Genomic DNA, 26,155 nt, shown 5'->3' with positions numbered 1-26,155 from the left:
CAGAGCCTGACATGGGGCTCCATTCCACATCCCTGAGATCATGACCTCAGCACAAATCAAGATTCCGATGCTTAACAAACTGAGCCACCCAAGCACTCTGAGCATGCAACCCTTTATCTTGGGGTTTTGAGTTCGAGCCCCATGTTGGGTGTAGAGATTACTTAAAAATAAAATCTTTAGGGGTGCCTGGGTGGCTCAGTTTAAACATCTGCCTTCAGCTCAGGTCATGATCCCAGAGTCCTGGGATCTGGCCCACATCGGGCTCTCTGATTAGCAGGGGAACTGCTTCTCCCTCTCCTCCTCGCTTATGCTCTCTCTTACTTTCTCTGTCACTATCTCTATCTCTCTCAAATAAATAAAATCTTTTTAAAAAAATCATGATACCTTACTCTGCAAAGTAGCCTTTGAGAGGCACAAGAAAGTAGAGCTAATATTAAAAAGCCCTGTGAAAGATTTGGTACAATTTCCCACTGACTGAACACATAGAATCATAGTAGTTAGTCACTAAATACTAGTGGCCCAAATGTGGGCCTGATTTTCATGACATGCAACTCTAGGTTTCAATAAATGTTTTTGGGAAATCCTGAGACAACAGTATGTTTTTATGTGGAATGTCAATTGCTACTAAGAGTTCTGAAATAAAAACCTAAACTCGGGCAGCCCGGGTGGCTCGGTGATTTAGCACTGCCTTTGGCCCAGGGTGTGATCCTGGAGACGCGAGATCGAGTCCTACATCAGGGCTTCCTGCATGGAGCCTTTTTATCCCCCTGCCTATGTCTCTGCCTCTCTCTCTCTCTCTCCCTCTCTCTCTCTCTCTCTTTCTCTCATGAATAAATAAATAAAATCTTTTTTTAAAAAACTAAATTCAATTAAATTGGAATAGAAGCTATCACAAAGACAAATGGAAACTACAAATATCCTATTCTAAATAGGAGACTTCTTTAAGGAGGTGATTCCTGAGCAGGGCTGGGACTAGGGTAAGGTAAGTGCGGCATTTTCTTCTGGCATAAAATGTAGGAGGAAGACTCAAAAAAAAACCTCAGTAATCCAGACAAAAAATAATGCAGTATTTCGAAATGTATGCACAGGGACACCTGGGTGGCTCAGCGGTTGAGCGTCTGCCTTCGGCTCAGGGCGTGTTCCTGGGGTCCAGGGATAGAGTCCTGCATTGGGCTCCCTGCGGCGAGCCTACTTCTCCCTCTGCCTGTGTCTCTGCCTTTCTCTCTGTGTCTCTCATGATAAATAAGTCTTTAAAAAAATAAAAAATAAAAGAAAATTTATGCACAAAACCCCACAATGAACCAAATATCAAAACTCACTAAAGACAGTATCCAAAGGGGTGAGGTTAGGATGAGGGGAGTGAGATAAATTATACAAAATATTGGTATTTTATTCATCATAAATATTTTATATTCATTTTAGTTTTTGAAAAATATGCATAAAAATGTTATTTCTCTTGATTACTGAGTTTTTTATGCCCTCTTCCATTTTGCATCCAAGGCGAATATCTCACTTATCTCATTCTAGTCCTGGCCCTGTTCCTGAGCAGCTTTGAAGGATTAATTCATGATGCAAGAGGGAAAAGGCATTACAGTCAGAAAGAGAGCTACATATACCACAGCAAGGAAGCAACACATAGTAGATCCAAGAAATAGTTGTCCAAGGATATGTGAAAGGACTGAACAGCTCAACTGTGATTATAGATCCTACATTGGTACTGTCAGGGTCTAAGTTTATGATTCTCCCCACCCCCACCACCCTCAGTCCTACCTAGGTATAAGAAGGGAAAAAGTAGATTATAGTACTGGCCAATGGTTGTAATTGTACCAGGCAGGTGAGAGGGACAGGAAATTGAAGCAAAGCACTTAGGTGATTAAATCAAGGATCCAGATGGATAAGAAAGGAAACTTTAGGAAGTATTATTGTTCTTGAAAAGGTCAAGTGTAATTATATTATAAATATTTTACAGTTTTAGGATACAATCCTCTTCATAAATACTTGCTCTGTAAGTCTAAAGTGATATAAAAATCTTGTAGCTACATTACTATCAGTTTAATCCAGAAAGATAATTTCATATCTTTTCTCCATCAACTGCCTTTGGTTTCTTACATGTGTGCTGTTTTTCAAGTCACTCTCTCAGTTCTCAAAACTCTCTGAATTGCAATAGATCTCTCTTTCATAACCCAGTCACCTGTGGTTTCAAATAAATAAAGCACATGTCCTCTTTTTTCTTACATTCCCCAAATGTGAAAAACTTAGGACTCGCACATTTTACAATCATATATTTAATGCTTTTAATTAATCATAAGTTTAGGTTAGTAACTACATAGAAAATGTGTACCATTTTATGAAACAAAATGACTACTGATGTTATTAAATGTTTCATCCTGTGTTTTGATAAAATGTGAAAAAAATCCAATTAAATTTTTAAAAATCAACTCCAGTAGCCATGCTGTTCTAGTTCTGAATTCAGACTATCCCAATACAATCCAAAATATAACATTTTAAAGCCAAATCTCACCCTTAACAGAAATATAAGTGAGCCAAGAAAATACAGATGCATTATAGACTAAGGTACCTCAATTAGCTATTAAAGGAGGCTTCTCCAAAAACTATATTTTGATTATCCCTTTGTCTGGCACCCTAGATTACATACTAAGATTTGAAATGGGTGGGGAATATGCCTTTCTTCTGTAAAGTGGGGAAAGAACTATTAAAAACACAAATTCATTCTCAGATCAGTTTTAGAAGAAGACAAATGGAAGTAAGCGATCTTGAAATTGACTCCCTTAAAATTGCATAGTCCTTGGAAAGAATTGTATAGGGTTCGCATACTCTAAAGACCAATGGATTAATGAATATAATAAATTAACTACTATTTTATATATTATCCCTAATCCTAAACAACCCTATGCAATAAGTACTGAATTACCTTCATTTTACAAATGAGGAAACTAAGGCTTAAAGCAGTTAAGTGATTTGTCCAAGGTTTTACAGCTGGCAAGTGACAGTATGGAACTCTAAACCCAAATGTGACTCAAAGTTCATGCTCTTTTCATATCACATTGCATACATCCAATGCTACCAGGCTGCTCTTACCTTTAGTACATCAGTGGGGTTGGCTATAGTGGAAGATATCACTCCTGACACTACCCCACAGATCATATTAATTAGAAGAGTTTCATCTGTAAAAAGGAAAAAAAAAGTCTGCTTGTATTAAGTATGAATTTCAAAGAACAGAATACTCATCTATCAGAGTAAAGGAACCCTGGGCAGAAAAATGACTGTAAGAAACGAACCACAAAGCTTATGAAACTGAAGAAACTCGTATTTCTAGATCCCAAGTCTACTGAAATATAAATCATTATTTTTTAAAGTATTTCTAAAGGACACTAGAACATGTCCTATTATTCTATATACAGCAAGCAACTGCCAGTAATCTACATAAATTCAGAATGTGGTATTTCTTCAAACATTTCAAACACCTAAAGAAAATTCTTTTCTTTTTCTGTAGAATCATCAACTCTAAAGACTTAAGAACCAAATGTTAAAAAATGAAAACTAAGGGCAGCCTGGGTGGCTCAGCGGTTTAGTGCCACCTTCAGCCCAGGGCATGATCCTGGAGACCCAGGATCGAGTCCCGCGTTGGGCTCCCTGCATGGAGCCTGTTTCTCCCTCTGCCTGTGTGTCTCTGCCTCTCTCTCTATGTCTCTCATGAATAAATAAATAAAATCTTAAAAAATAAAATAAAATGTTTAAAAGAATAGAAATGCATAACAGAAAAAAATCAGCTAAATACTAATTTTGACTGACCTTGATATTTACTAGCTTCCATTTATTTAAAGAAGGTTTCTGTAGACAAGTATGAAAAACCAGTCATTTGAAACTAAATCCGTTCGAAAGATAAAAAAAAAAAGAAAGAAGAAACCACAGAGCATAATGTTCTAAAATGAAAATTTCATCTTCACCATGCCTCCTTACCATGAAGAGCCTACAAATAGAAACTAGGTAAACCCAAGTGAAGCATCTGTGAAAGGAAATTATTTTAGGAAGCAAACCCTTCAGAATCCTCAAAGAAGCTCCAGAAAAAGTCAATTTAGGACAATAAAGTAATTCAAAGGACATTACTAATCAAAAGGCTCTCCAGCTATCCCCACCCATGAAACAGCCCCAGGTCTTTGGTAAAATACCCATTTAGTACAGTATCAGACTGGAAACACTGCAGCAGCAAATTTAAAGACATAGGATAATGCTAAAAGTGGGTAAGGTGGCCACAGGTACAAAAGAATCTACTATAGCTTAAAGTTACTACATCTAACAAAAGCTTATCAAAATTAGCAGCTAGAGAATTGCTTATAACTCAAGTCCTTTTGTTGATGAGGACAGCATTATTTTTCTGGACAAACCTGTCCATGGTCCTTCTGTGATGACCAGAAGCCTTTTTTTTTTCTTTGATAGTAAAAGGAACAAACTTAAAGAGTAGGTCCATTTAACCTACTAATCACCTCTGCAAGGATTAATCCCAAGTTAGTAGGAGCTCACTTTGTCCCTGTGATGACTATCACCCACTCTCAGGCATCCCATGATAAATAATACTTCTCAGTAAGCATGATTTCAATGAACCCTTTCAGTATTATCGCAAAAGAGAATGAGTCTATACTGACCTTCTAAACGTTCTACAAATAATCTCTTCAAGCTTTGGTAAATGCCAATTTTGATGGTGCCATATGATGCCTGTCTTAGTAAGGCAGGAGCAATTCTGCCAAAAAAGAAAGAAAAAGTCAAGTATACTCAACATGTACTTGCAGATTATACATATCTAGATAGTCTACTCATTTCCATTACTCACCTCATTCCACCCAACTATATCAGAATATGCATTTTTTCAAGCACCCAAGAAACATTCACCAAGAGAGAGCACGTTTGGATCATAAAACAAACCTCAACAAATTTAAAGAATTAAAGTCATATAGAGTATGTTCTCTGACCATAATGGAATTAAACTAGAAATCAATAAGGAAAATCCTCAAACACTTGGAAATTAAACAACACATTTCTAAACAATCCATGGTTCACAGGAACTCTCAAAGGAAATTTTAAAAATACATAGAACTGAATGAAAATGAAAACTGAACATATTAAAATATGTAGGATACAGCCAAAGCAATGCTAAGAGGGAAATTTATGGCACAAATGCTTACGTTAAAAAGGAGTGAAAGTCTCAGGCACCCCATTCAGGTCCCCTTCCCCTCCGGGAGCTTTGTACTATCACTTTACTATATCACTCAATAAACTTTGCTTTGCTGCCCACCAAAAAAAAAAAGAAGAACAAAGAAAAAAGAAGAAAGAAGAAAGAGAAGGAGAAGGAGAAGAAAAGAGGGACAGTTTCAAATCAACTCAAGAAACTGGAAAAAGAAGAGCAAACTAATCCCAAAGCAAGCAGAAGAGGAAGAAATAATAAAGAACATAAATTAATAAAATTGAAAACAGAAAAATAGAGAAAAATCAATGAAACCAAGAGATAGCTCTTTTGGAAAAAACCAGTAAAATTAATAAACCTCTAGCAAGGTTCACAGTAATAAAAAGAGAGAAGACCTAAGTCACCAATATCAGGAATGAACCAGATCAGCATTTAAAGGATAATAAGAGAAGGCTATAAATAAATTTATGCTCATAAATTCAGCAACTCAGAAGAAATGGACTAATTCCTTGAAAACTACGAACTACTAAAACTCAAAATGATATAGATAAAAATATGGGAATCATCAAGAAAGATGAAATAGATAATCTGAATAGTCCCATAACCATTAAAACATTTTAATTCAAGGCAACCCTCTCAGGTCTCTTCCTTTTTCAGGAGCTTTGCACTCTATCACTCAATAAACTCTACTACTGCTCAAAAAAGAAATTTTAATTCATAATTAAAAGGTCCCAAAAAAGAAATATCCAGGCTCAGATAATTTCACTGGGGAATTCTACTAAGCATTTAAAAAATCAACACTAATCTTACACAATCTCTTCCAGAAAAAAGAAGAGAGAATACTTCCCAATTCATTTTGAGGCTAGTAATACTCTGATACCAAAACCAGACAAAAAGAATACAAAAAGTAAAAAACTATATACCAATATATTTCAGGAATTTAGATGCAATAATCTTTAACAAAACATTAGCAAACTGAATCTAGCAATGCAGAAAAAGAAGTATACACCAGTATTCACCTCCTGGAGATTTTGGTGGGGGAGGGTTATACAGTATTATTTTTTTATTAAATTATTTTCTATTTAAATTCAATTAATTAACATATAGTATATTATTAGTTTCAGAGGTAGAACTCAGTGATTCATCAGTCTTATATAATACCCAGTGCTCTTTACATCACATGCCCTCCTTAATGTCCATCACCCAGTTATCCCATTCCCCCCACTGCCCTCATGGAGACTTTTAAAAAATCAACCTTACTTCCTTAGAGTTGTAGATACATCTTTAATCTATCAAGGAGGTACTAAGCCAAGATTTCACCCTATTTAATTCTGCCTATAAACTGAAAACATTCTCACTCATACCTCCTTTGAGATTCTTCCAAATTGCAGAACTACACTTTAGTAGTTAAAAATAGAAAGACGACAGAAGCTTGGACGGTTATGATTTTTAAAATGATGACTAAATATGCCTATTTCTGACATTATTGCTTGCTATTAGAAAAAAATAATCTCGGATTATCCATGCTGATTAAAGAAAGGTAGAACAGCTGATCTATGATTCACTAGTTTCAAGATGTATTACTTGATTTTTTTTCTCTAAGAAAGCTATCTTTTAAAATGAAGTCCAACACAGGTTAATAATAAAATTGATGAAAAAACAGTAATAATAAAATTGATGTCCATTCTCTGAGCAGTAAACTGGCAACCTAGATGTGGGAGTGACCTAGAAAATTGGGAGCAGATACATGACAAAATGGATGATAAAACACAAACCTACAGCTAATTAAAAGTTGACCAAAAAAAGATGAGTCTCAGGACACCTGAGTCGCTCAGTGGTTGAGCCTTTGGCTCAGGTCATGATCCTAGGGTCCAGGGACTGAATCCCACATCGGGCTCCCCGAGGGGAGCCTGCTTCTCTCTCTGCCTATGTCTCTGCCTTTCTCTTGTGTCTCTCTCTTGAATAAATAAAATCTTTAAAAAAACGATGGGTCTCTAATTCTGCATTTTATGTTTAAACTGCTAGAATATTATTTCTTTAAAGAGGAATATTTTTTAAAGAACTGAGTATTTAGCAATTCAGGAAGAATATCATGGAAATAGACAGTTAATTGGTGCTGCTATTCATAGTGGCTATCGAGGACTCTCAGGAAAACAGGAGAAAGCCACTGCTGCAATGAGATATCCATTTTAAAATGTATCACTTAAAGCCAGATGAACACAAAATCCAAAGCTCAAGACCTACAAGCAAGTGAAATATAAACTGGTAGGTTAATATTGAATTACAAGTTGGAATGAATACGAAGGGCACATACTATCAGCTGAAATACATGGCTTCTTTAAAAAGTATTTCTATTAATGATGTAAAGAAAGAACCCAGTCTCACCCAGAATACAGAGCCAATACACCTTCTTCTTTATAGATTCGGAACAAGGCATGAAACATTCCTCGGTATTTTATCTCTTTGAAACGGACATCAATGCTTTGGCCCTGAACTTGAAGTCGCGTTTTGGTCAGATCCACAGGGAAAGTTCCTGTGAAGGGAAACACTGATTTATATGTTTTTCCAAAGAGTCACAGTTAAAATTTTGGCCAAATTTCAGCCAATGACAATTTTATAACATAAGACTAAGGCCTTTTTATAATACATAGAGGGTATCTCTACTAAGAGGAACCATTGTCAAGAATCGCATGTGGTAAACTGAAATATACTGTACTGTATCTAGGCAGTAGGATTTACCCACAGTATAATTCAAAGTGTGACATAATAAAGTGCTTTAAGATAGTCCTAATATACTGTAAATACAAAATAATTTAAATGATGTTTTAATTTCATCTGTAACATACAATTTGGCATTTGTCTCTTCCTCTGTCCCCCATCTCATCTCATTTCTTCTTCATAAAATCTCCCCAGATTTTCACAAAGATAGAAATTTTTGTTCCAGGTACCCTTATATACTATTAGAAAGTTTTGGGATCCCTGGGTGACACAGTGGTTTAGCGCCTGCCTTTGGCCCAGGGCATGATCCTGGAGACCCAGGATCGAATCCCACGTCGGGCTCCCTGCATGGAGCCTGCTTCTCCCTCTGCCTATGTCTCTGCCTCTCTCTCTGTGTGTGTGTGACTATCATGAATAAATAAATAAAATATTTTTAAAAAAGAAATTTTTGTGTTTTTTTTTCTCTTTTATCTGTTTGCAAGAAACAAATAGTTCCCTAATATTATGAAAGATAATGGCAAAGTCCTATTTGGTCTACTCATCTTGGTTTGCAGCTAATTTGGGACTAATACCAGCAGGGTGCTTAGGAAATTTCTTCAACCAACTTCTTTTATTATATCAACACACAGAAGTGGCCATTACATTGACAAAATATGTTTCAGGGAATATTTCGAAGTATAAAATTAACAAGGTGATTATGTAGCTCTGGTCACTGATGACCTTGATATCACATCAGAGCATTTGCCAAGAAAGCCAACAAAGATTAATGGATTACAGTAGCTTATAAATAGTTTAGGAAGGAGAAATTTGGAAAATGAGAAAAAAATAATCTAAAAATATTTCAAAATTAAAATCAAATAGAGAAGACTCTAATTTGATCCTATTAGTCAATTTTCTTCTAAAATGGGACAGAGGTTTGAAAGAAAGAAATCTGGATACTTACTAAGAAAGTTATAAACAACTCAGCATAAAGGAAAGACCATTAATACAAAAATAGAGCAGAAACTCCTATGTTATCTAATTCCTTTTATCTTTTCCCATATATTACTTAAGCCTAGAACAAATCAACAAATCATTAAACTATCAAAAGAGCTTCTCAAGTTTGACTTTTCTTAATCTCACTCACCATGTCACTAGTACTTTCTCAGAACAAACAGAATGAGCATTACTTTTTCTCTAGTTTTCATCAAAAATAACTGCCACCATAAGCTAACCATCTATACCATAAGCACATTTGTCAGTTTTCACATTCTTACCAAATTCAGCAACAATAGAGGCAAGGCCGCCATATACAAAGGGTTTCCAATTCAGACCAGACATCTCATGGCTTACAGTGGCACTGTTCTGGTGCTAAAAATAAACATAAATCAGAACAAGGCACAAGAGTGAGGAGCATTTGTTAGTATCTGATCACATTATTTATATCAACAAAATTGGCAAATAAAACAGAAGTAGAGGAAAAACCCTACCAAATGGAATGTAACAAAATGGAGGATCCTGTTTTATGTGATAGATGATGATGAACGTGTTCTTTATTGCCATTTTGTATGGGTAGGCGTGCAATTCCCTCAAGGATGAACTTGCGCCCTTCATTCTCTCCAGTTTAATATTATCCATGTCCCCACCCAAAGAAGAGGATTCAGTCCATCCAGCACAATCAGCTTAGACATTCAACTAGACAATTACAAGTGAAGGAACGTGGAGTTCAAAATATATAGGCTGAGGCATCTCATAAAAGCAGTTCATGGTATTCAGTTACCTTGATTCGGGTGCAAAGGAAAGGCTGACACCACTACCCTCTCACATTCTTAGCCCTCTCATCTCTCCACTAAACTTCGGGGTTTTAGCCCATCTAGCTACTTCCAAAGTCCAAGTACTTGGAACTAAGTACTTTTTCATCTTCCTTCTGGTTCCCAGAGGAATGAAACAATAAAAATGATGTCTCTCTTCTCTCTAACATTTAACGTACATCCATCTACTGAATTTCATTTTCCCTGGCCTTTGAAAGCACATACATACAAATATTTTTTCTTTGATGTTCAGACTCTTTAACAATGTGTTTCTACTCCTGGCCCTCTCTCCTTCTTCCTCATCCCGCCCCCATTAGATCTGTCATCTTCAATCTTTTCATGTTTGTGTTTCCTGTCACTCTCAGCTATTTTTCTCTTGGATTTTATTTTTTTCCACAGGTATGCCCTTTAGACCAGTGGTTTTCAATTTTTAGGTGCACCAAGATGATCTGAAAGGTGGATTAAAACATAGAGTGTTGGGTCTCATCCTCAGAATTTCTGATTGCCATCCTGGATTTGGCCTGAGAATATGCAAGTTTCCAAATAATGCTAGTGCTACCCACAGCACTAATCAGAAATTCCAGATCATTTTGGTAGTGTCACGACTTGAACCTAGGCAGTCTGACTTTTGTCTGAGTCTTTATTTCTGACTAAAACACTTGGAGATGATTTTGAAATTCATTAGTATATGTACTAATGATGCTCCATGCATCACCTACTAAATCCTGGTCCAGCTGGAAGTAATATCTTTTAAGATGGACTCAGATTTCTTTTACATATTCCCTTTCCAGAACTTCACAGTACCTATACTGGGTACTGCCACTTATGAGCCCTGTGACCAAGTTACTTAACCACTCTATGCCTGCATTTTCTGAACTATAAAATGGGGACAATAATAAATACTATATTATAAGGTTATTGCAAAAATTAAATGGGGGCAGCCTGGGTGGCTCAGCGGTTTAGCGCTGCCTTCACCCCAGGGTGTGATCCTGGAGTCCCGGGATCGAGTCCCACGTCGGGCTTCCTGTGTGGAGCCTGTTTCTCCCTCTGCCTGTGTGTCTGCCTCTGTCTCTCACGAATAAATAAATAAAATATTTTTTAAAAAATTAAATGATGTATGTAAGATACCTAGAAAAGTACCTGGCACGTAGTTCAACTATTATTTTTTTAGGTTTATTTATTCAGTTTTTTTTTTTAGTAATCTCTACACCCAACCTGGGACTCAAACTCACAATCCCAAGATCAAGAGTCACATACTTTTCCAACTGAGCCAGTCAGGAGCCCTCTAGTTGAATTATTAGCTATTTTCATTACTACATTTTTTAAAGTACTCAAATTTGTATTTTAGCAAATACTACTTACTGCCCACCACCCCCACAGCCCAACTTGAGGTTAGCACCACTGAGTCACAGTCTCTTTCTAGGGTAGACTATATATTGCTTTATTTCCACAAAAGGCAATCTCTGTAACTAAGCACAAATGAACAATGTCCCCAAAGAGGACAGCAAACATGCAAATGTTTTTAGTTACAGGCCACAAAAATAAGTACGGGCACTTCCTTTCAGGCATAGTATGATTGGGGCAGCCCAGGTGGCTCAGCGGTTTAGCGCCTGCCTTTGGCCCAGAGTATGATCCTGGAGACCCGGGATCGAGTCCCATGTTGGGCTCCCTGCTTGGAGACTGCTTCTCCCTCTGTCTCTGCCTCTCTCTCTCTCTGTGTGTCTCTCATGAATAAATAAATAAATAAATAATTTTTTTTAGAAAAGCATAGTATGATCAGCCAGTCCATCTGATATACAGAGTCTGGAATATGTAGCTCTTTTGGAAGAAAGTTATTGAAAGAAACTCTGAAAAGCAGAGTAGAAATAGGCACTTCAAGAACCAGCTACAGTTTGAAATGAGTCTTAAGTACTAAATATTATCTTATTAACACTCACATTTTATTACAATTGATAAACATGACACACATAGTGAAAGGGTAAGCATGGAAAAGCAAGAACCATGGTATATTCTCTCTCTTAGTCAATGGAGATTTTCCTAAACAGTCAAGCATTTCAAATGGCTACTATGCTTTTCTCCAAAGCTTTCTTTTTATAACTTCTTTCCACTCATCTCATTACAGAGAAAGCCTCTATAAGAAGGCTTTATTATCTGCTACCTAGACTTTTAATAAGGAAGACGCTCCCAGGGTTCAGGGAATAATAAATCAATTAAAGGCAGGGGGCAGAGCCATAGCAGGGAATGGAATTTTAGGTCAGCCCAGAGATTCTTTAATGAAGTTTTCACAATGAGGTGAAATGAAAATAAGGGCACCCAGTGCCTCCTTCTTCAGCTGAACATACTTAATTTAGAGGATTATCTATTAGGAAATTATGTTCTTCCTCCTCTTGGAACATTTTTAAAAATCACCTTTCCTGTATGAAATGTAGTTGGTAGTTGATTTTGTTTAGTATTCTTCTCAGCAAAATAAGGCTGGCTACCTTAATTTGTGCCTCCTCCCCACACTATCACTTAATATGATTGGTCCATGAAATCCATAAGTCTAGGGGCCACTGGCTAAATTCAACACTGCTACCACTCCCCCATCTGTCAGTAAAATCCCTTTTACTCCATGTTTGGAAAGAATCTTGTTACAAAAAAGTCCTTTACATCTTTAATTAGGTCTGCTTTTAGACATTCTTTCCTCATACTGAGCCAAAAGTCTGCTTTTCTCTAGTTTTCACCCATTTGGGGAGGTAATATTAACAAACTTATTCTTTCTCCCTTGGGGGAAAAAGACCTCCCCCTTGGGGGGGGGTCTTTCAAGTTTTTAAAGAAAGCTATCATGTTCTCCTACATCTTATCTTTCTCAGTGTAAACATTCACCATAATTTTCTTCACTCACTATATTATACTCCACTCACCACAGCTGAAAATTGCACTTTTGTGGGGGCCATATCACACTACTGAAATCATTAAAATGTCAGCTAAAACCTGTAAGTCTCTTACATAAGGATGTATACATGCATGCATGTCATTGCATGTCTATTCCACAGTTGTGTACTGTTTTTTGAATCTTCATTTACCCCCTACTATATCTTAATTTCAGACACCCATGATGAAATTTCTCTTCCAGTTGCCCCATGCTATTTTCTCTCTTAACTAGGTATGATCCCTGAAGGCAAATACCATGTCTCACAGTACTTCTCATAACCCTTGTACAGAATTGGGTATATATATCCATTAAATAATTAGTTGATGCCAGTGTAATGTCCTTTATCTATGTATGCAGTGTGTATGTAAAAGATCATATGAGAAATTAGAAAGTTAACTTGTGGGACCTGAGCAATGCTACACACTCTGTACATAACATTTTGTTTTTATTGATCCTCAGATTCTCTAGTTCTCTTCCCTCGCTTTTGTTGCAGAGAACTACTTGTGTAAAAGACCCCAAGCATGCTAAAAATGGTTTTTACCTGTGGGAACTATCCTCAGATATGGGTAAAAAGGAAATAAGTCACATCGGAGTTAAAACAGAAATACACTACCTTAAATATTTATCACATAAAGAAGCCAATGAAATATGTCTATAAAATGCAAACATGTATTCTGAAGTCTAAGGAAAATCTGATAGCCTAAAGAGTGAGAGGAATATCCTACAACATAAGTTACATAGCACTACACTATTCCAAATATCTAGTCAGAAAAATCTGGGTGCTTTTCTCATTTTCTCCTTTAGAAAGGAGTAGCCATTACAGATTCTCAGACTTGGGAGGTAATAATGGAGACAGAAGCAAATATTTATTGGAAGCATACTAAATGCCCAAAACTGCAACATGCTATGGGTATAAACATCATGTTAAAAACAAACATATGTTCTAACACATGACAATATTTATCATTCAACCTATCTTTCCCGGACAATCAAGGAGATTGGGGTAGGAATAAAGCTGTATGAAATATAGTACTTGCCTTTCAAGAGCTTATAGTCTGGCAGAAGAAATCAAAGTAGTTCATTAGAGAAAAATTAAGTACTAAATTATATAGCACAAACTGCAAGAGCAGGAGCATGGAAAAGGAGACAATCAACATGGGCCTGAATAATTTGAAAGGCTTCTGGAGGTGACAGACTTAAAATGGGCCTTGACAGAGTGCAGGTAGAATCAGAATAGCTGTAGATAAGGGAGGGGTAGAGGAGGAAAACAGGATGAAGAGAGACACAAATGTGGGAAAAGCACAGCATGTGGAGGCAGGCATCAGTATAGTTTGTTCCAAGAACAAAGAGTGCAAAATAACTGGAACAGAGAACTCCCTTAACAGACTGAAACAATTATGGGACAACTATGATAAGGAAAAAGACTGAAAAGCTTGAAACTAAAATGTGTGTGTGGCAGGGCGGGAAGGATACTGTAAGGTTTTGAACAGGGAAAGGGACATGAGGATATCCACATCTTAGCATACTAGGGCTGCAGGAAGCAATGGATTACAAATAAGAGAGGCAAGGAAACTAGCATAGGATGGTATGAAGTAAAAGGACAAAATAAAGCAAAGTAAAGCAGACAAGATGTTTGTTGGAAATGAGATTAGAGATAAACTTCTAAAATGGAAACACAAAGGAACTTGATGATGTAGGGAATGAAGACAAGAGTTCACAATAACTCCAAGCATCCCTAGCCTGGAAAAACCAAGGAAACACTGGCAGAAAACTATAAACGTCCCTGCTGTTACCTTGTCTGAGAATCTAATTCATGTTGATAATGGCTGTCATCCCAATTAGTTAGCTGAACTGCATTTTAATAGATGCCTTCAATGCCTTGACCTCAAGGAGTGGCAGGGGGTAGAAACTGAAAGGGAGCATCTTTTAACAGCATCCCTCACACTAACACAATGGAGGTGTTTGCTTACTCCGCTTACAATCACGGCCGCCGTTGCAAACTTCACCCTTAGAAAAATTAGGATTATTCCAGGAAAGATACCCATTCACCCTCTGGGTAGCAGGATCTTGCCAGTTCCTCAGCTGTCAGAGCGAGTTCGTGGAGAGAAGGGAGGCGCCTCAAGAAGGCGGCCTCCCAAGGGGGTCGAGGAAGCAGGGTTCAATCGAAGAAGTAAAACCACCGATGCCAGAAGAGTGAAAGACAGGGAAGGGACTCGGCTGAGGGGAGAGAGAGATCAAAGGACCGTTAAGCCCCTCCCAGGCCGGGAACCAGGCCAGCCGGCCCCGCGCGGCCTGGCGCGGCCCAGCCCCGCTCCCCAGCCTGGAAGTCCAGGAGCTCCCCCTCACCTGCTCGGGCTCAGCGGACGACTGGGAAGCCGAGGCTCCCACAGTCGGAAACGCCACCGCAATGCCAACCCGGAAGCATTGAGACCAACGGAAGTAACCAAGTCGTCGCCTTAGCAACGGTGGCACACGCATTCCAACACCGCCTCCTCAAAGCCTAAAAAAGAAGGCGCAAAATGAGAGGTGTAAAAGACAGGGGTCCTAACCGGGGAGTAGAGCAGGCTGCGAGTGCAAAGACCCAGAAAGGGCAACCTTTCGGGAGGTGTAGGGAAAGAGAACCAAGTCGTGAGAATTTGGCAGCTTCTGCAGTTCACGTGCTCGCCAGTGGGGGTAGAGACGTCACCTGGTTACCGCGTTACCACCCACGATGCGTGTACTAGGGCTAGGAAAGGGCGGGGGTAAGAGGAGAGGCCTAGCGGAATGTAAAGGACGCGAAGGGCGGGACAATCGTAGTGAAGGGGCGGGACAATCGTTGTGAAGGGGCGGGGCGGGGCGAGGCGCCTGCGCGCAAACTACAAAAAAGGAGGGAAAGTGAGGGAGGCGGGGCAGGGGACTTAAAAGAAAATGAAGGAAAGGAGTGAGCAGTATTTAGTGAGGTGCCTGAAATCGAAAAGAAAATAAAAAGTAAATAAACCGCCAGCACTGAATGGGCGCCAGGTATTAGGGACTGAGGAATCAGACTCAAACCCTTACTCAAAGCACACAGTTTAGAAAAAAAAAGGTTGGAGACAGAGAGACCATAAAAACTTAAAGAATCTGAAGAGTAGAAAAGCTAACAGAGGAGTTCAAATTAATCCGTACCTCACAATCAGCCAGAAAGAGGAGAGCCTGATGTTCGGCTCCTGGCTCCAACCCCTTGGGGGACTGGAAGGAATGGTTGCAAAGCACCCTGGGTAATTCCATTGTCCAATGGGCTACGTTTTCTTTTTAAACCTCTCACGAGAAGATTCCATAATCACGCGAGAATACGAAATAATACAGTTTGTGTGTTGTGTACAAGTAAAAGCGGCAGGGTACATGGCCCTAGATCATTGTTGAATTAATAAATATTTGGAATACTTTGTTCCAAAGGGTTTTTCTCATTTTAGTTAACACTTTGGTTTTCACCCATGAAAAAGATGTCTTCAGGCAGCACACATATTACCTGATGTGGAATGCTTACCAAGGACAGTGCCAAGAGCTTCATGTGCAGGCAACTACATGAGACAGGTACTATTTTTTTTTTTTTACCCTTTTGATAAAAAAAACTGAGGTCTTGAGAGAGTAACTTGGTATTAGCAGAGCTGAGACTCAAATTTGGGTCTGACTGAGAAGCCTAGACTCCTAAAAAAAAAAAAAAAAAAAAGATGTTATGTATTTATTTGAAAAAGAGAAAGAGCCCGAGCAGGGGGAGTGGCAGAGGGAGAGGGGAAGCGGACTTTCCGCTGAGCAGGAAAGTATGTGGGACTCCATCCCAGGACCCCAGGTCCATGACCCCAATGGAAGGCAGATGCTGAGCCAACTAAGCCACCCAGGCGCCCCTAGAGCCTAGGCTCTTAACTACCATGCTATACTGCTCTCAACTTTAATAATACCCTTGTTACCTTCAGAAACTTTCTTACTAAAAATAGATAATATAAAAAACATGTGCATGCATTCCAAAATGTGAATTCCCTTCAATTTATATCTCAGCAAAGCACTCTTCCAGCTAGACAAAGAGGGTTGTAGCTTAAAGTCCTTCTTACTTGGAAGGGCTGTATTCTCCCAGTGATGGGAGTTTTATGTCTCCAGCTCTGGCCTGGTCCTGTCCCTCACATCCAGGTCACTGAACCTTACAGAATTAAGGTTCTTCTCTGTGAGCAAATCACTGTCTTAACTTTTCTACAAGACCGCACTTTTGCCTCAGCTGCAGCCACCACCAGCTAATATCACTCACTGACCACCTAGGTAAACTTTGTTAAAAAGAGCTTTGTTTTCAAACAACTTATTTTATTTTATTTTTAAAGATTTTATTTATTTATTTGACAGAGCGTACAAGCAGAGGGAATGGCAGGCAGATGGAGAAGGAGAAGCAGGTTCCTCACTGAACAAGGAGCCTGATGTAATGCTGGATTCCAGGACCCTGGGATCATGACATGAGTGGAAGGCAAATGCTCAACCAGCTGAACTACCCAGGTGCCCCTCAAATGACTTATTTTAAAAGCTCTATAATAGATTAAATAAAAATAGCATTTCTAGAAACATAGACGCATACCACACTTTTACTTAACATATTTGCTATTTGATGGCTTAGGTTGTTTTCAACATTTTTCTAAAACAACATAAAAAAGATCTAATCCTCATTATCAAAGTTGACCATTTCCCTTTTTAATTACCTTCTATTTGTAGTCTCTATCTCATAGATAAGTATTTGATTATACTCTGTCTTGTGTTATGCCTGAATTCTGATCTCTCCAGGAGATAAAGTATTCAAGAGGATAGAATACTGGAATCCTCAAGTTGGAGGGACACTTAGAGGTCCCTTCTATAATATTTATTATGGACAGTTATTCCAGTCTTTGCTAGAATACTTCCAGTCTAAGTATACATCACAAGTCAGCCCATTACACTATTGGATAACTGATAGAAAGTTTTCATTTATGTTATACTAGAATGTGCTTTCCTCTATCTACTCTCTCAAAGAAACAGTTTTCTTCCCAAAGAAACAGTGTTTTTTTAAAAAAGATTTTATTGATTCATTTGAGAGAGAAAGAGAACAAGCAGGGGACGAGGGCAGGGCAAGAGGGAGAAGCAGACTCCCTGCCGAGTAGAGAGCCCAACGTGAGGCTCGATCCCAGGAACCTGAGATCATGACCTAAGCCAAAGGCAGATGCTTAACGGACTAAGCCACCCAGATGCCCCAAAATACCTAGTCTTTTCTTTTTCTCTTCCCAAATTACCTAGTCTTAAAGAATGAAAAAAGCATTGTATTTGAAACCAGAAGAAAATTTTTTTTATTAAGGTGAAGTTTACATCACTAATACAATATGATCTCAATTATATCTCAATAAAACTTTAAAAATAACAAAAAATATATAAAATCGAGAACATTTTTATTTTTATTAAAAGGCACAATTAAGATAGTGAAAAGGCAAGCTACAGGCTGGGAAAACAGACTTCTAATCCATGTATCCTATAAAATCTCATATCTGGTATAAATAAAGTACTCCTAACTTCAGCAATAAAAAGGCAGGCACCTCAATGTGTATGTATGTATGAACACATATACACACAATAGAATATTACTCAGCCATAAAAAAATAATGTGATCTTGTCATTTGTGACACTATGGATGGATCTAGAGAGTTTTATGCTAAGTGAAACAAGTCAGACAGAAAGACAAATACCATATGATTTCACTTATATGTGGAATCTAAAAAACAAGCAAACCACAAAGACTCATAAACATAGAGAACAAAACTGGCTGTTACCAGAGGGGAGGGGGATGGGGGAATGGGTGAAATAGGTGAAGTGGATTAAAAGGTACAAGCTTCTGGTTATAAAATAAGTAAGTCACAGAGATGAAAAGTACAGCATTGGGAAGATAGTCAATAACATTGTATGGTGACAGATGTTAAGTATACCTATCATGGTGAGCATTGAATAACATATAGAATTGTTGAATTACTATGCTGTACACCTAAAACTAATATAACATTGTATGTCAATTCTACTCCAATAATGAAAAAAATGTTCTTAAGTCTACATACATAAAAAAATAAAGACAGGCAACTCAATTTTTTTAATGGGGAAAATACTTGAGAGGCACTTCATAAAATCGTATATCCAAATGATCAACAAGCATATGAATAAATATTCAACATTATTAGTGATCTAGAAAAGTAAAATTAAAATTACACTACACATCCACCAACATGGCCAAAGTTAAAAGGACTGACAGTACAAGGGGATTGATGGAAAGCATGTCAAATTCTCATATGCTGCTGGTAGAAGGATGTGTTAGTTTTCTATTGCTGCATAAAAAACATTGCCACAAAGTTGGCAGCTTAAAACACCACACATTTAATTGTCTTCCAGTTTCTGCAGATCAGGAATCCAGGCATGACTTAACAGGGTCCTGGGCTCTGGGTCTCACAAGGCTGCAAATCAAAGTGTTTTTATCTCAAGACTCGATTAGGGAAGAATTCACTTCCTTTTTTTTTTATTTAAAGATTTATTTATTCATTCATGAGAGACACACACACAGAGAGAGGCAGAGACACAAACAGGCTCCATGCAGGGAGCCTGATGTGGGACTTGATCCCGGGTCTCCAGGATCACACCCTGGGCCGAAGGCGGCACTAAACCGCTGAGCCACCCAGGCTGCCCAGGAATTCACTTCCAAGCTCACTCAGGTTGTTATGAAATTTACTTCCTCGCAGCTGTAGCACTGAGGGCTTCGGTGTCTTGCTGGCGGTTGTCCAGAGGCCACTCTCAGCTCCTGAGGCTGTCCTAGTTTCTTACAGCATGGCCCTCTCTGTGGGCAGTTCACAATTGGCACTCGCTTCACCCATGCTGGCAGGAGAATGAGAGCCGAAGATGTGGTTTTATCAACACAGAATATAATGGGACTATTATTTTCCGTGATGAAGGCTACACCTATTTTTCAAAATTACCATAGCTTCTTTTTCTGATTATTAAAAAATACATAGTCATTATAAAACATTGAAACTGTACACAGAAGTGCAAAGAAGGTAAAAATCACCCAAAACCCAAACATCCGAAGGCTACTACTCTCAGCAGTATGGAGAGCCTCCTTCTAGTTCTTCCTCCATGCATACACACCTACTTATACTATCATTCTTGTGATGTGCATGTTCCTGTCACATGTTCCTGCATGGTGGCCTTGTGCTGAAGTCAGTATCCCCTGCTACCTCTTACTTATGGTCCTCCCACATTTCCCCCATTTTCAAACTTTTGTATCTTTATGGAAGTAAAAGGAAATTATAAAAACCATAAACAAAGGGATAAAAATGCAAAAAAATTTTAAAATGTAAACATTACCCCCACCACCCAGATAACACCATTAACATTTCTGTGTGTTTCCTTCCTGCCTTTCCATTGTTTATATAATTGTATATATACTTCCTAAACCTTGCCTCACCTCCTGGCTTCTCACAAATCTCACTCCCACACATGCTGGACAGCCAACCTCTTCCTCCATTTATCCCTCCTATTAACTTCATGTTCTTCCCAGTGTACCAAAACAAGAAAATCTTCTTCTAACCCCATGTCACCCTCCAGATACTGCCAGATCACCTTCCATTCATAACCCTGTAAAATTTTTAACAATACTTAACCCAGTATATCCAAAATAATATCATTTTGCGATGTAATCAGTATAAAAAGTATTGAGATATTTCAGTTTATTTATATACTAAGTTTTTGTGTTTTTTACACAACAGCCCATCTCAGTTCAGACTAACATTTTAAGTGCTCAATATCTACATGTAAGTTGGCCACCATACTGGGCAGCAGAAGTCTAACTCATTGCTCCATCTGATGTGATGTAGGAAAAACATTAGGGTTCAAAGCCGACAGCCAGGAAAGAATTCTTGAGACATCTTTGGTGCAAAAAGGTGGTTTTATTAAAGCACTGGGACAGGACCCTTGGGCAGAAAGAGCAGCACTCGGGTCATGAGGAGTTGCCCATTATATTTATTTTATTATTATTTTTTTATGATAGTCACACACACACACACACACACAGAGAGAGAGAGAGAGAGAGAGAGAGAGAGAGAAGCAGGCTCCATGCACCAGGAGCCCGACGTGGGATTCGATCCCAGGTCTCCAGGATCGCGCCCTGGGCCAAAGGCAGGCGCCAAACCGCTGCGCCACCCAGGGATCCCAGAGTTGCCCATTATATACTTTCAAGTTGGGAGGGGGTTAGGGATAGTGTAAGCCTCCCAGGTATTTTGGAAACAAGGTATCCAGGATCCTGAGGAGGCTAGTTATTCTTAGAAAACCTCATTTATTACTGTTTAGTAAAAACTAGTCATGAGACCCTTCAGATGAATATTGGTAGGTCATATACTTGTGACTATTTCTCTGATCAGAAAATTTTCAAAAATGCTCTTTTAATAAAACTGGGATATAGAGACAAAAAAGATTTTTTTAAAAAAACTGTAATCCCATTATCCAAAGGCACTTTCACATGTTTATACAGATTCTTGCAGGATTTGTTTTTATGACAATTGTTCATAAAAAAATAGAAGGTTTATGGTGCCCCTGGTTGGCTCAGTGAGTTAAGCATCTGCCTTGGGCTCAGGTTGTGATCCTGGGTCCTGGGATCCAGCCCTGCATTGGGCTCCCTGCTCAGTGGGGAGTCTGCTTCTCCCTCTCCCCCTCCCCACCGCTTGTGTGTTCTCTCTCTCTTTCAAATAAATAAATAAAATCTTTATAAATAAATAAATAAATAAATAAATAAATAAATAAATAAATAAAGGTTTTGTTTGTTACCATGGAATTCTGAACATGCTTTTGAAGGACTAATATTTTATAGATGTATTTGCCTTAAAAATATACCATTTTTCAAATAATATGTAGCTATCAGAAATTGTTTATGAGAACTAGGGATCCCTGTGTGGCTCAGTGGTTTAGTGCCTGCCTTCAGCCCAGGGTGTAATCCTGGAGTCCTAGTATCGAGTCCCACGTCGGGCTCCCTAGATGGAGCCCACTTCTCCCTCTGCCTGTGTCTCTGCCTCTCTCTCTGTCTCTCTGTCATGAATTAAATAAATAAAATCTTTTAAAAAAAATTAAGAAATTGTTTATGAGAACTGGCAATCATAATAATAAGCTTTATCTTCTATTGAATGCCTTCTGTGTTCCAGAAACTTGACACGTGCTGTCTCTAATCCTCACTACAACCCTGTGTAGGCTTTACCATTGGAAGGGCCAGGTTTTGCCAGCTGAGCAGTCTTGAGTGAGTACCAACCTTCCTGTCCCTACATTTCCTCACCTGTGAAAACAAAGAACCTACTAGCACCTACCTCTGGAGTTACTGAGCATTCAAATGAGATGATCCACATAAGGCACTTGGAACAGGGCCTGGCTAATTATCAGCCCTCAAGAAATGTTTATGTTCACCAAATAAATTCTAGGTGCCCTGACAATTTAAACATGAAAAATAAAATCCAGCGATGACAATATTCACAGTACTCAAAGAATAGAATATACTAGGGGTGCCTAGTGGCTCAGTTGGTTTAGCATCTGACTACTGATTTTGGCTCAGGTCATGATCTCAGGGTTGTGAGATAAGCCCCACATCATGTATGCTTCCGTGCTGGGTGTGGAGCTTTTTTTAAGATTCTCTCTCTCTCTCTCTCTCTCTCTCTCTCTCTCATTCTTTTGGTCTCCCTCTACCCCTCCCCCAACCCACACTCTCCCCCACTCTCTGAAAAAAGAAAAAAGTATATATCAGAAGTATAATCCCGCAGGTGGGGAAGACCTTCTGAGCACACCATTAAAGGTAGAGACAATAAAAGCAAAGGATTATCAGAACTGACCACACAATAAAAATCATGGCTGAGTGACAGGAAACACCAAAAAGTTAGAAGATAAATCATAATTTGGGGAAAAATCATAACTAATTTGACAGACAAAAAGATCTTTAATATACAACATGCTTTACAATTTAAAAAATTATGAACAATGGTATTTTCCCAGGAAAAAATAGATAAAGGATAGAAACAGTCAAACAAGACAGTCTGATGTGGCCAGTTTCTGCATAGGAACATTTTGATAAGCCCTACTGACACAGTTGCCCTGACACAGCCACCTGTTTCAGCTGTCCCCAATACGGTACACTCCCCCAGCCTCCCTCTCTCCCCATCCTCCAGTCCAGAGAACTCTTGCTTTGTATTTTAGTTCTTTCTGTGTTGTTTTCTTTTACAAAACTGTTACTTCTAATCAAAAAAAAGAAAGAAAGAAAGAAAGAAAGAAAGAAAGAAAGAAAGAAAGAAAGATCTTTTAGACAGAGTGTTAACCTCCAAGGGGAAACTAAAATCATCTTTATAAGAGAAATTTTGTGATATTAAATATAATGTCTGCATACTCAAATCCTGAGAAAAAAGTTGAGAATTTCATTGAGCTTTTCCTCTACATTCTGGAGCTGAGAATAAGAAATCTTATGTGCTCCAAATACCTTCCTTCTTCCCCTCTACACAGTGTCCATAGATAGATGCAGTGTATTCGTCCATTCACTGAATAGGTACTTAAAGAGCACCTGTTGGGTGCCAGGCATGGTGCTATGCATGGGGATCTAGCAGTGAACTAGAAACAGCCCCTGCCCCCATGATGCCAACAGTCTAGTTGGGGGAGGAGCAAACAAAAAGGAATTCAATATCCATGTGAATTTCACCATCCAGTGTGAGGAATCATGAGGCAGGGAAAGGACAAAGAGAATGGGGGAGGGGGGCTGCCGGTTTACATTAAATGGCCAGGCAGAAAGATTTGAGGAGAGGCATTAAGGAGGTGAGCGAGTGAGCTATGAGGATTTCTGAGAACATTCCAGGCAAAGAGAACAGCAACAGCAAAGGCCCTGAAGCAGGAGGTGTGTTTGATGAACTTTGAGGTCACCAGGGTGACTGGAGCAGAGGGATAAAGGGAGAGGGCAGAAAGTTCAGGGGTTGAGGGAGATCAGGTAGAACTGTGTCTGTCATGGTAAAAACTTTGGATTTTATTTTATGAGTCTGGGAAGGTTGACATAATCAGAAGAAAGCAAGCCTACAAAAAGCAGAGGTGTGTCTATCTTATATTTTTAAACAAAAGGAATAATTTCCATTTTCATTTTCCAACAAATAATTTAGTTCTATGCGATTATAGACCAAATGGTGCCCAGTCCCTAACCACTCCCCCATCACTGAGACCTTTACCTCAAAGGTAAAGGGCAGGGGTTGGCAGGGGTTAGCAATAGGGAATTTGAGTGTTACAAGGGATGACTTAACATAACAGGTTTGGTGGCTCATTTCCTTGCCTATCTCCAAGAAAACCAGGATAGACCCTAAGGAAACACATGAGATTGTGTCTCTGAAACTGATGATTTTGTTGTGTACACCTAGAATAATAAGCAATGCCATGCCACCTTGTTAGGATTACTTTGCACAAACATGAATATTGATAATGTGAACCTGGTTTCATTGTTGGGGTCAACAGTATTGAGGTCTTGAGTCTCCTGGTCATGGCCTGTTGTCAATAAGACATACATATGTGATCAACCCTCCTATCTGTGACCCAAACCCTGAGACTCAAAGTGGTCTCTATGGGCACAGGTATTCTGCATATGTCCCTGGAATTCACAGTTATAAAACAGCAAAAGGGGAATTAGAAAGTATTTTGAACTAAATGAAAATGAAAACACAATATAGCTAAAGCTGTGGGATGCAGCTCAAGCTGTATTTAGAAGGGAATTGATACCACTAAATTTCTATATGAGAACTGAAGAAAGGCTTCAAATCAATGTCTCCACCTTTGATCCTCATGAACTAGAAAAATAAGAAGAAATTAAACTCAAAGTAAGCAGAGGAAAGGAATTGTTAAGGTAAGGGCAGAAACCAATGAAATAGAAAACAGGAAAAATAGAGGAAATCAATGAAACAAAAAACTAGTTATTGCAAAAGATCAACAAAATTTATAAACCTATATCCAGGAAAAAAAAGAGAAGATACAAATTATCATTGGCAGAAATAAGAGCAGGGATATCACCATTAGACCCTCCAGAGAGTAAAATGATAAGGGAATATTATAAACAACAAACAATATAGGAAATTTAGGTAAATTGGAGTTCAAATTTAAAAATTTTTGTAGTCTTAAAAAAATCAAATTAAAAAATAAAAATGTTTGTGTCTCAAGGTACACTACCAATAAAGTGGAAAAATAACCCACAGAAAGGGAAAAAATATGTGCTAACCATGTATCTAATAATAGTTTAGTATCTAGAATGAAGAACTCACAGAACTCAGCAAAAAAATAAACAAGTCAATTAAAAGTGAGTATAAGGGGGCGCCTGGGTGGCTCAGTCGGTTAAGCATCTGCCTGTGGTTCAGGTCATGATCCCAAGGTCCTGGGATCAAGCCCTGACAGGCTACCTGCTCAGCAGGGATTCTCATTCTCCCTCTGCCCCCCCCACCCCCGCTCATGCTTGTGTGCTCTCTCTCTGAAATAAATAAACTCTTTAAATAAATAAATAATTACAGGGGCACTTGGGTGGTGTAGTCAGTTTAGTGTCTGACTCTTGGTTTCAACTCAGGTCCTGATCTCAGGGTCATGAGGTCAGCCCAGAGTTGGAAAGTTGGGGCTCCAAGTTCAGCACAGAGTCTGCTTCAGATTCTCTCTCATTCTCCCTTTTCCCCCCTCCCAAATAAATAAATAAATAAATAAGCCTTAAAAAGAAATAAAAGTGAGTATTATCAGGGAAAGAGAAGGATAATATGTGATTATAAAAGGATAGGGGGGTAAATTTTGCAAGAGGATATACAATTCTAAGCATTTATATACCTAATAACAAAGCTTCAAAATACATGAAACAAAAACTGATAAAATAGAAATGCAAAATAAGCAAATACACACGTAGAGATTCAAAACACCTTTCAATAATTGATAGTAAAGTAGACAGAAAATCAGTAAAGATATAGAAGACTTAGCACTATCTACCAACTTGACCTAATTGAAATTTATAAAACACTCCAAGGAACAACAGAATATACATTCATTTCACATGGCCAGGGAACGTTTACCAAAATAGATAATAGCCTGAGCCACAAAACATTTAAAAAGTATTAGAATTAGAAAACATGTTCTCTGAACACAATGCAATTAAATTAGATTTTACTATATTAGATTAAGTTAGATCAGTAAAGCAAAGGTTTCTGGAAAATCCCCAAATATTTGGAAGCTGAAAAACAAACTTTTAAATAGCACATGGGTCAAGGAAGAAATCAAAAGGAAAATTATAAAGCATCTTGAACTAAATGAATATGAAAACAGCAAAAATTGTGGAATGCAGATAAAGCCATGGTTAAAAGAAGGTTTATAGCAGAAACCATATCTATTACATTAGAAAACATTAAGGATCTTGCAACAATGACCTCAACTTTCACCTTAAGAACCTAGAAGAAGGCAGACCACGCTGGGTTGCAGCCATCGCTGCTGCCACCATCATGCCAGCCCCTCTGG

At 38.4% G+C, this 26,155-nt stretch overlaps 2 protein-coding genes across 9 annotated transcripts in view; one reads left to right on the top strand and one right to left on the bottom strand.

Moving 5' to 3' along the window:
• Nucleotides 1–15,860, bottom strand: part of SLC25A14 (solute carrier family 25 member 14) — a 32,327-nt gene extending 16,467 nt beyond the window's left edge. Inside the window, exons 1-7 of one of the 8 annotated variants that reach the window (XM_072744819.1) lie at nt 15,309–15,405; nt 14,969–15,122; nt 14,664–14,839; nt 9,175–9,268; nt 7,586–7,733; nt 4,665–4,759; nt 3,100–3,185 (exon numbers count right to left, since the gene is read on the bottom strand). In XM_072744819.1, the coding sequence (XP_072600920.1) occupies nt 3,100–3,185; nt 4,665–4,759; nt 7,586–7,733; nt 9,175–9,238 (393 nt within the window). In that variant the 5' untranslated portion in view covers nt 9,239–9,268; nt 14,664–14,839; nt 14,969–15,122; nt 15,309–15,405. Of the gene's footprint in view, nt 1–3,099; nt 3,186–4,664; nt 4,760–7,585; nt 7,734–9,174; nt 9,269–14,592; nt 14,840–14,968; nt 15,406–15,766 lie in introns of those variants that run through there. The other 7 variants (XM_072744816.1, XM_026018124.2, XM_026018125.2 and 4 more) reach the window with 7 other exon arrangements.
• Nucleotides 15,861–15,944: 84 nt separating this feature from the next.
• ZNF280C (zinc finger protein 280C) overlaps nt 15,945–26,155 on the top strand; it is a 120,179-nt gene continuing 109,968 nt past the window's right edge. The window contains exons 1-2 of the mRNA XM_072744123.1: nt 15,945–16,174; nt 21,814–21,905. The gene's annotated coding sequence lies outside the window, so the exon portion shown is untranslated. The remainder of the gene's footprint in view (nt 16,175–21,813; nt 21,906–26,155) is intronic.

This window comes from Vulpes vulpes, chromosome X, assembly GCF_048418805.1.
Source record: "Vulpes vulpes isolate BD-2025 chromosome X, VulVul3, whole genome shotgun sequence".
Lineage (NCBI taxonomy): Eukaryota > Metazoa > Chordata > Mammalia > Carnivora > Canidae > Vulpes > Vulpes vulpes.
This window is presented reverse-complemented; position numbering and strand designations above follow the sequence as displayed.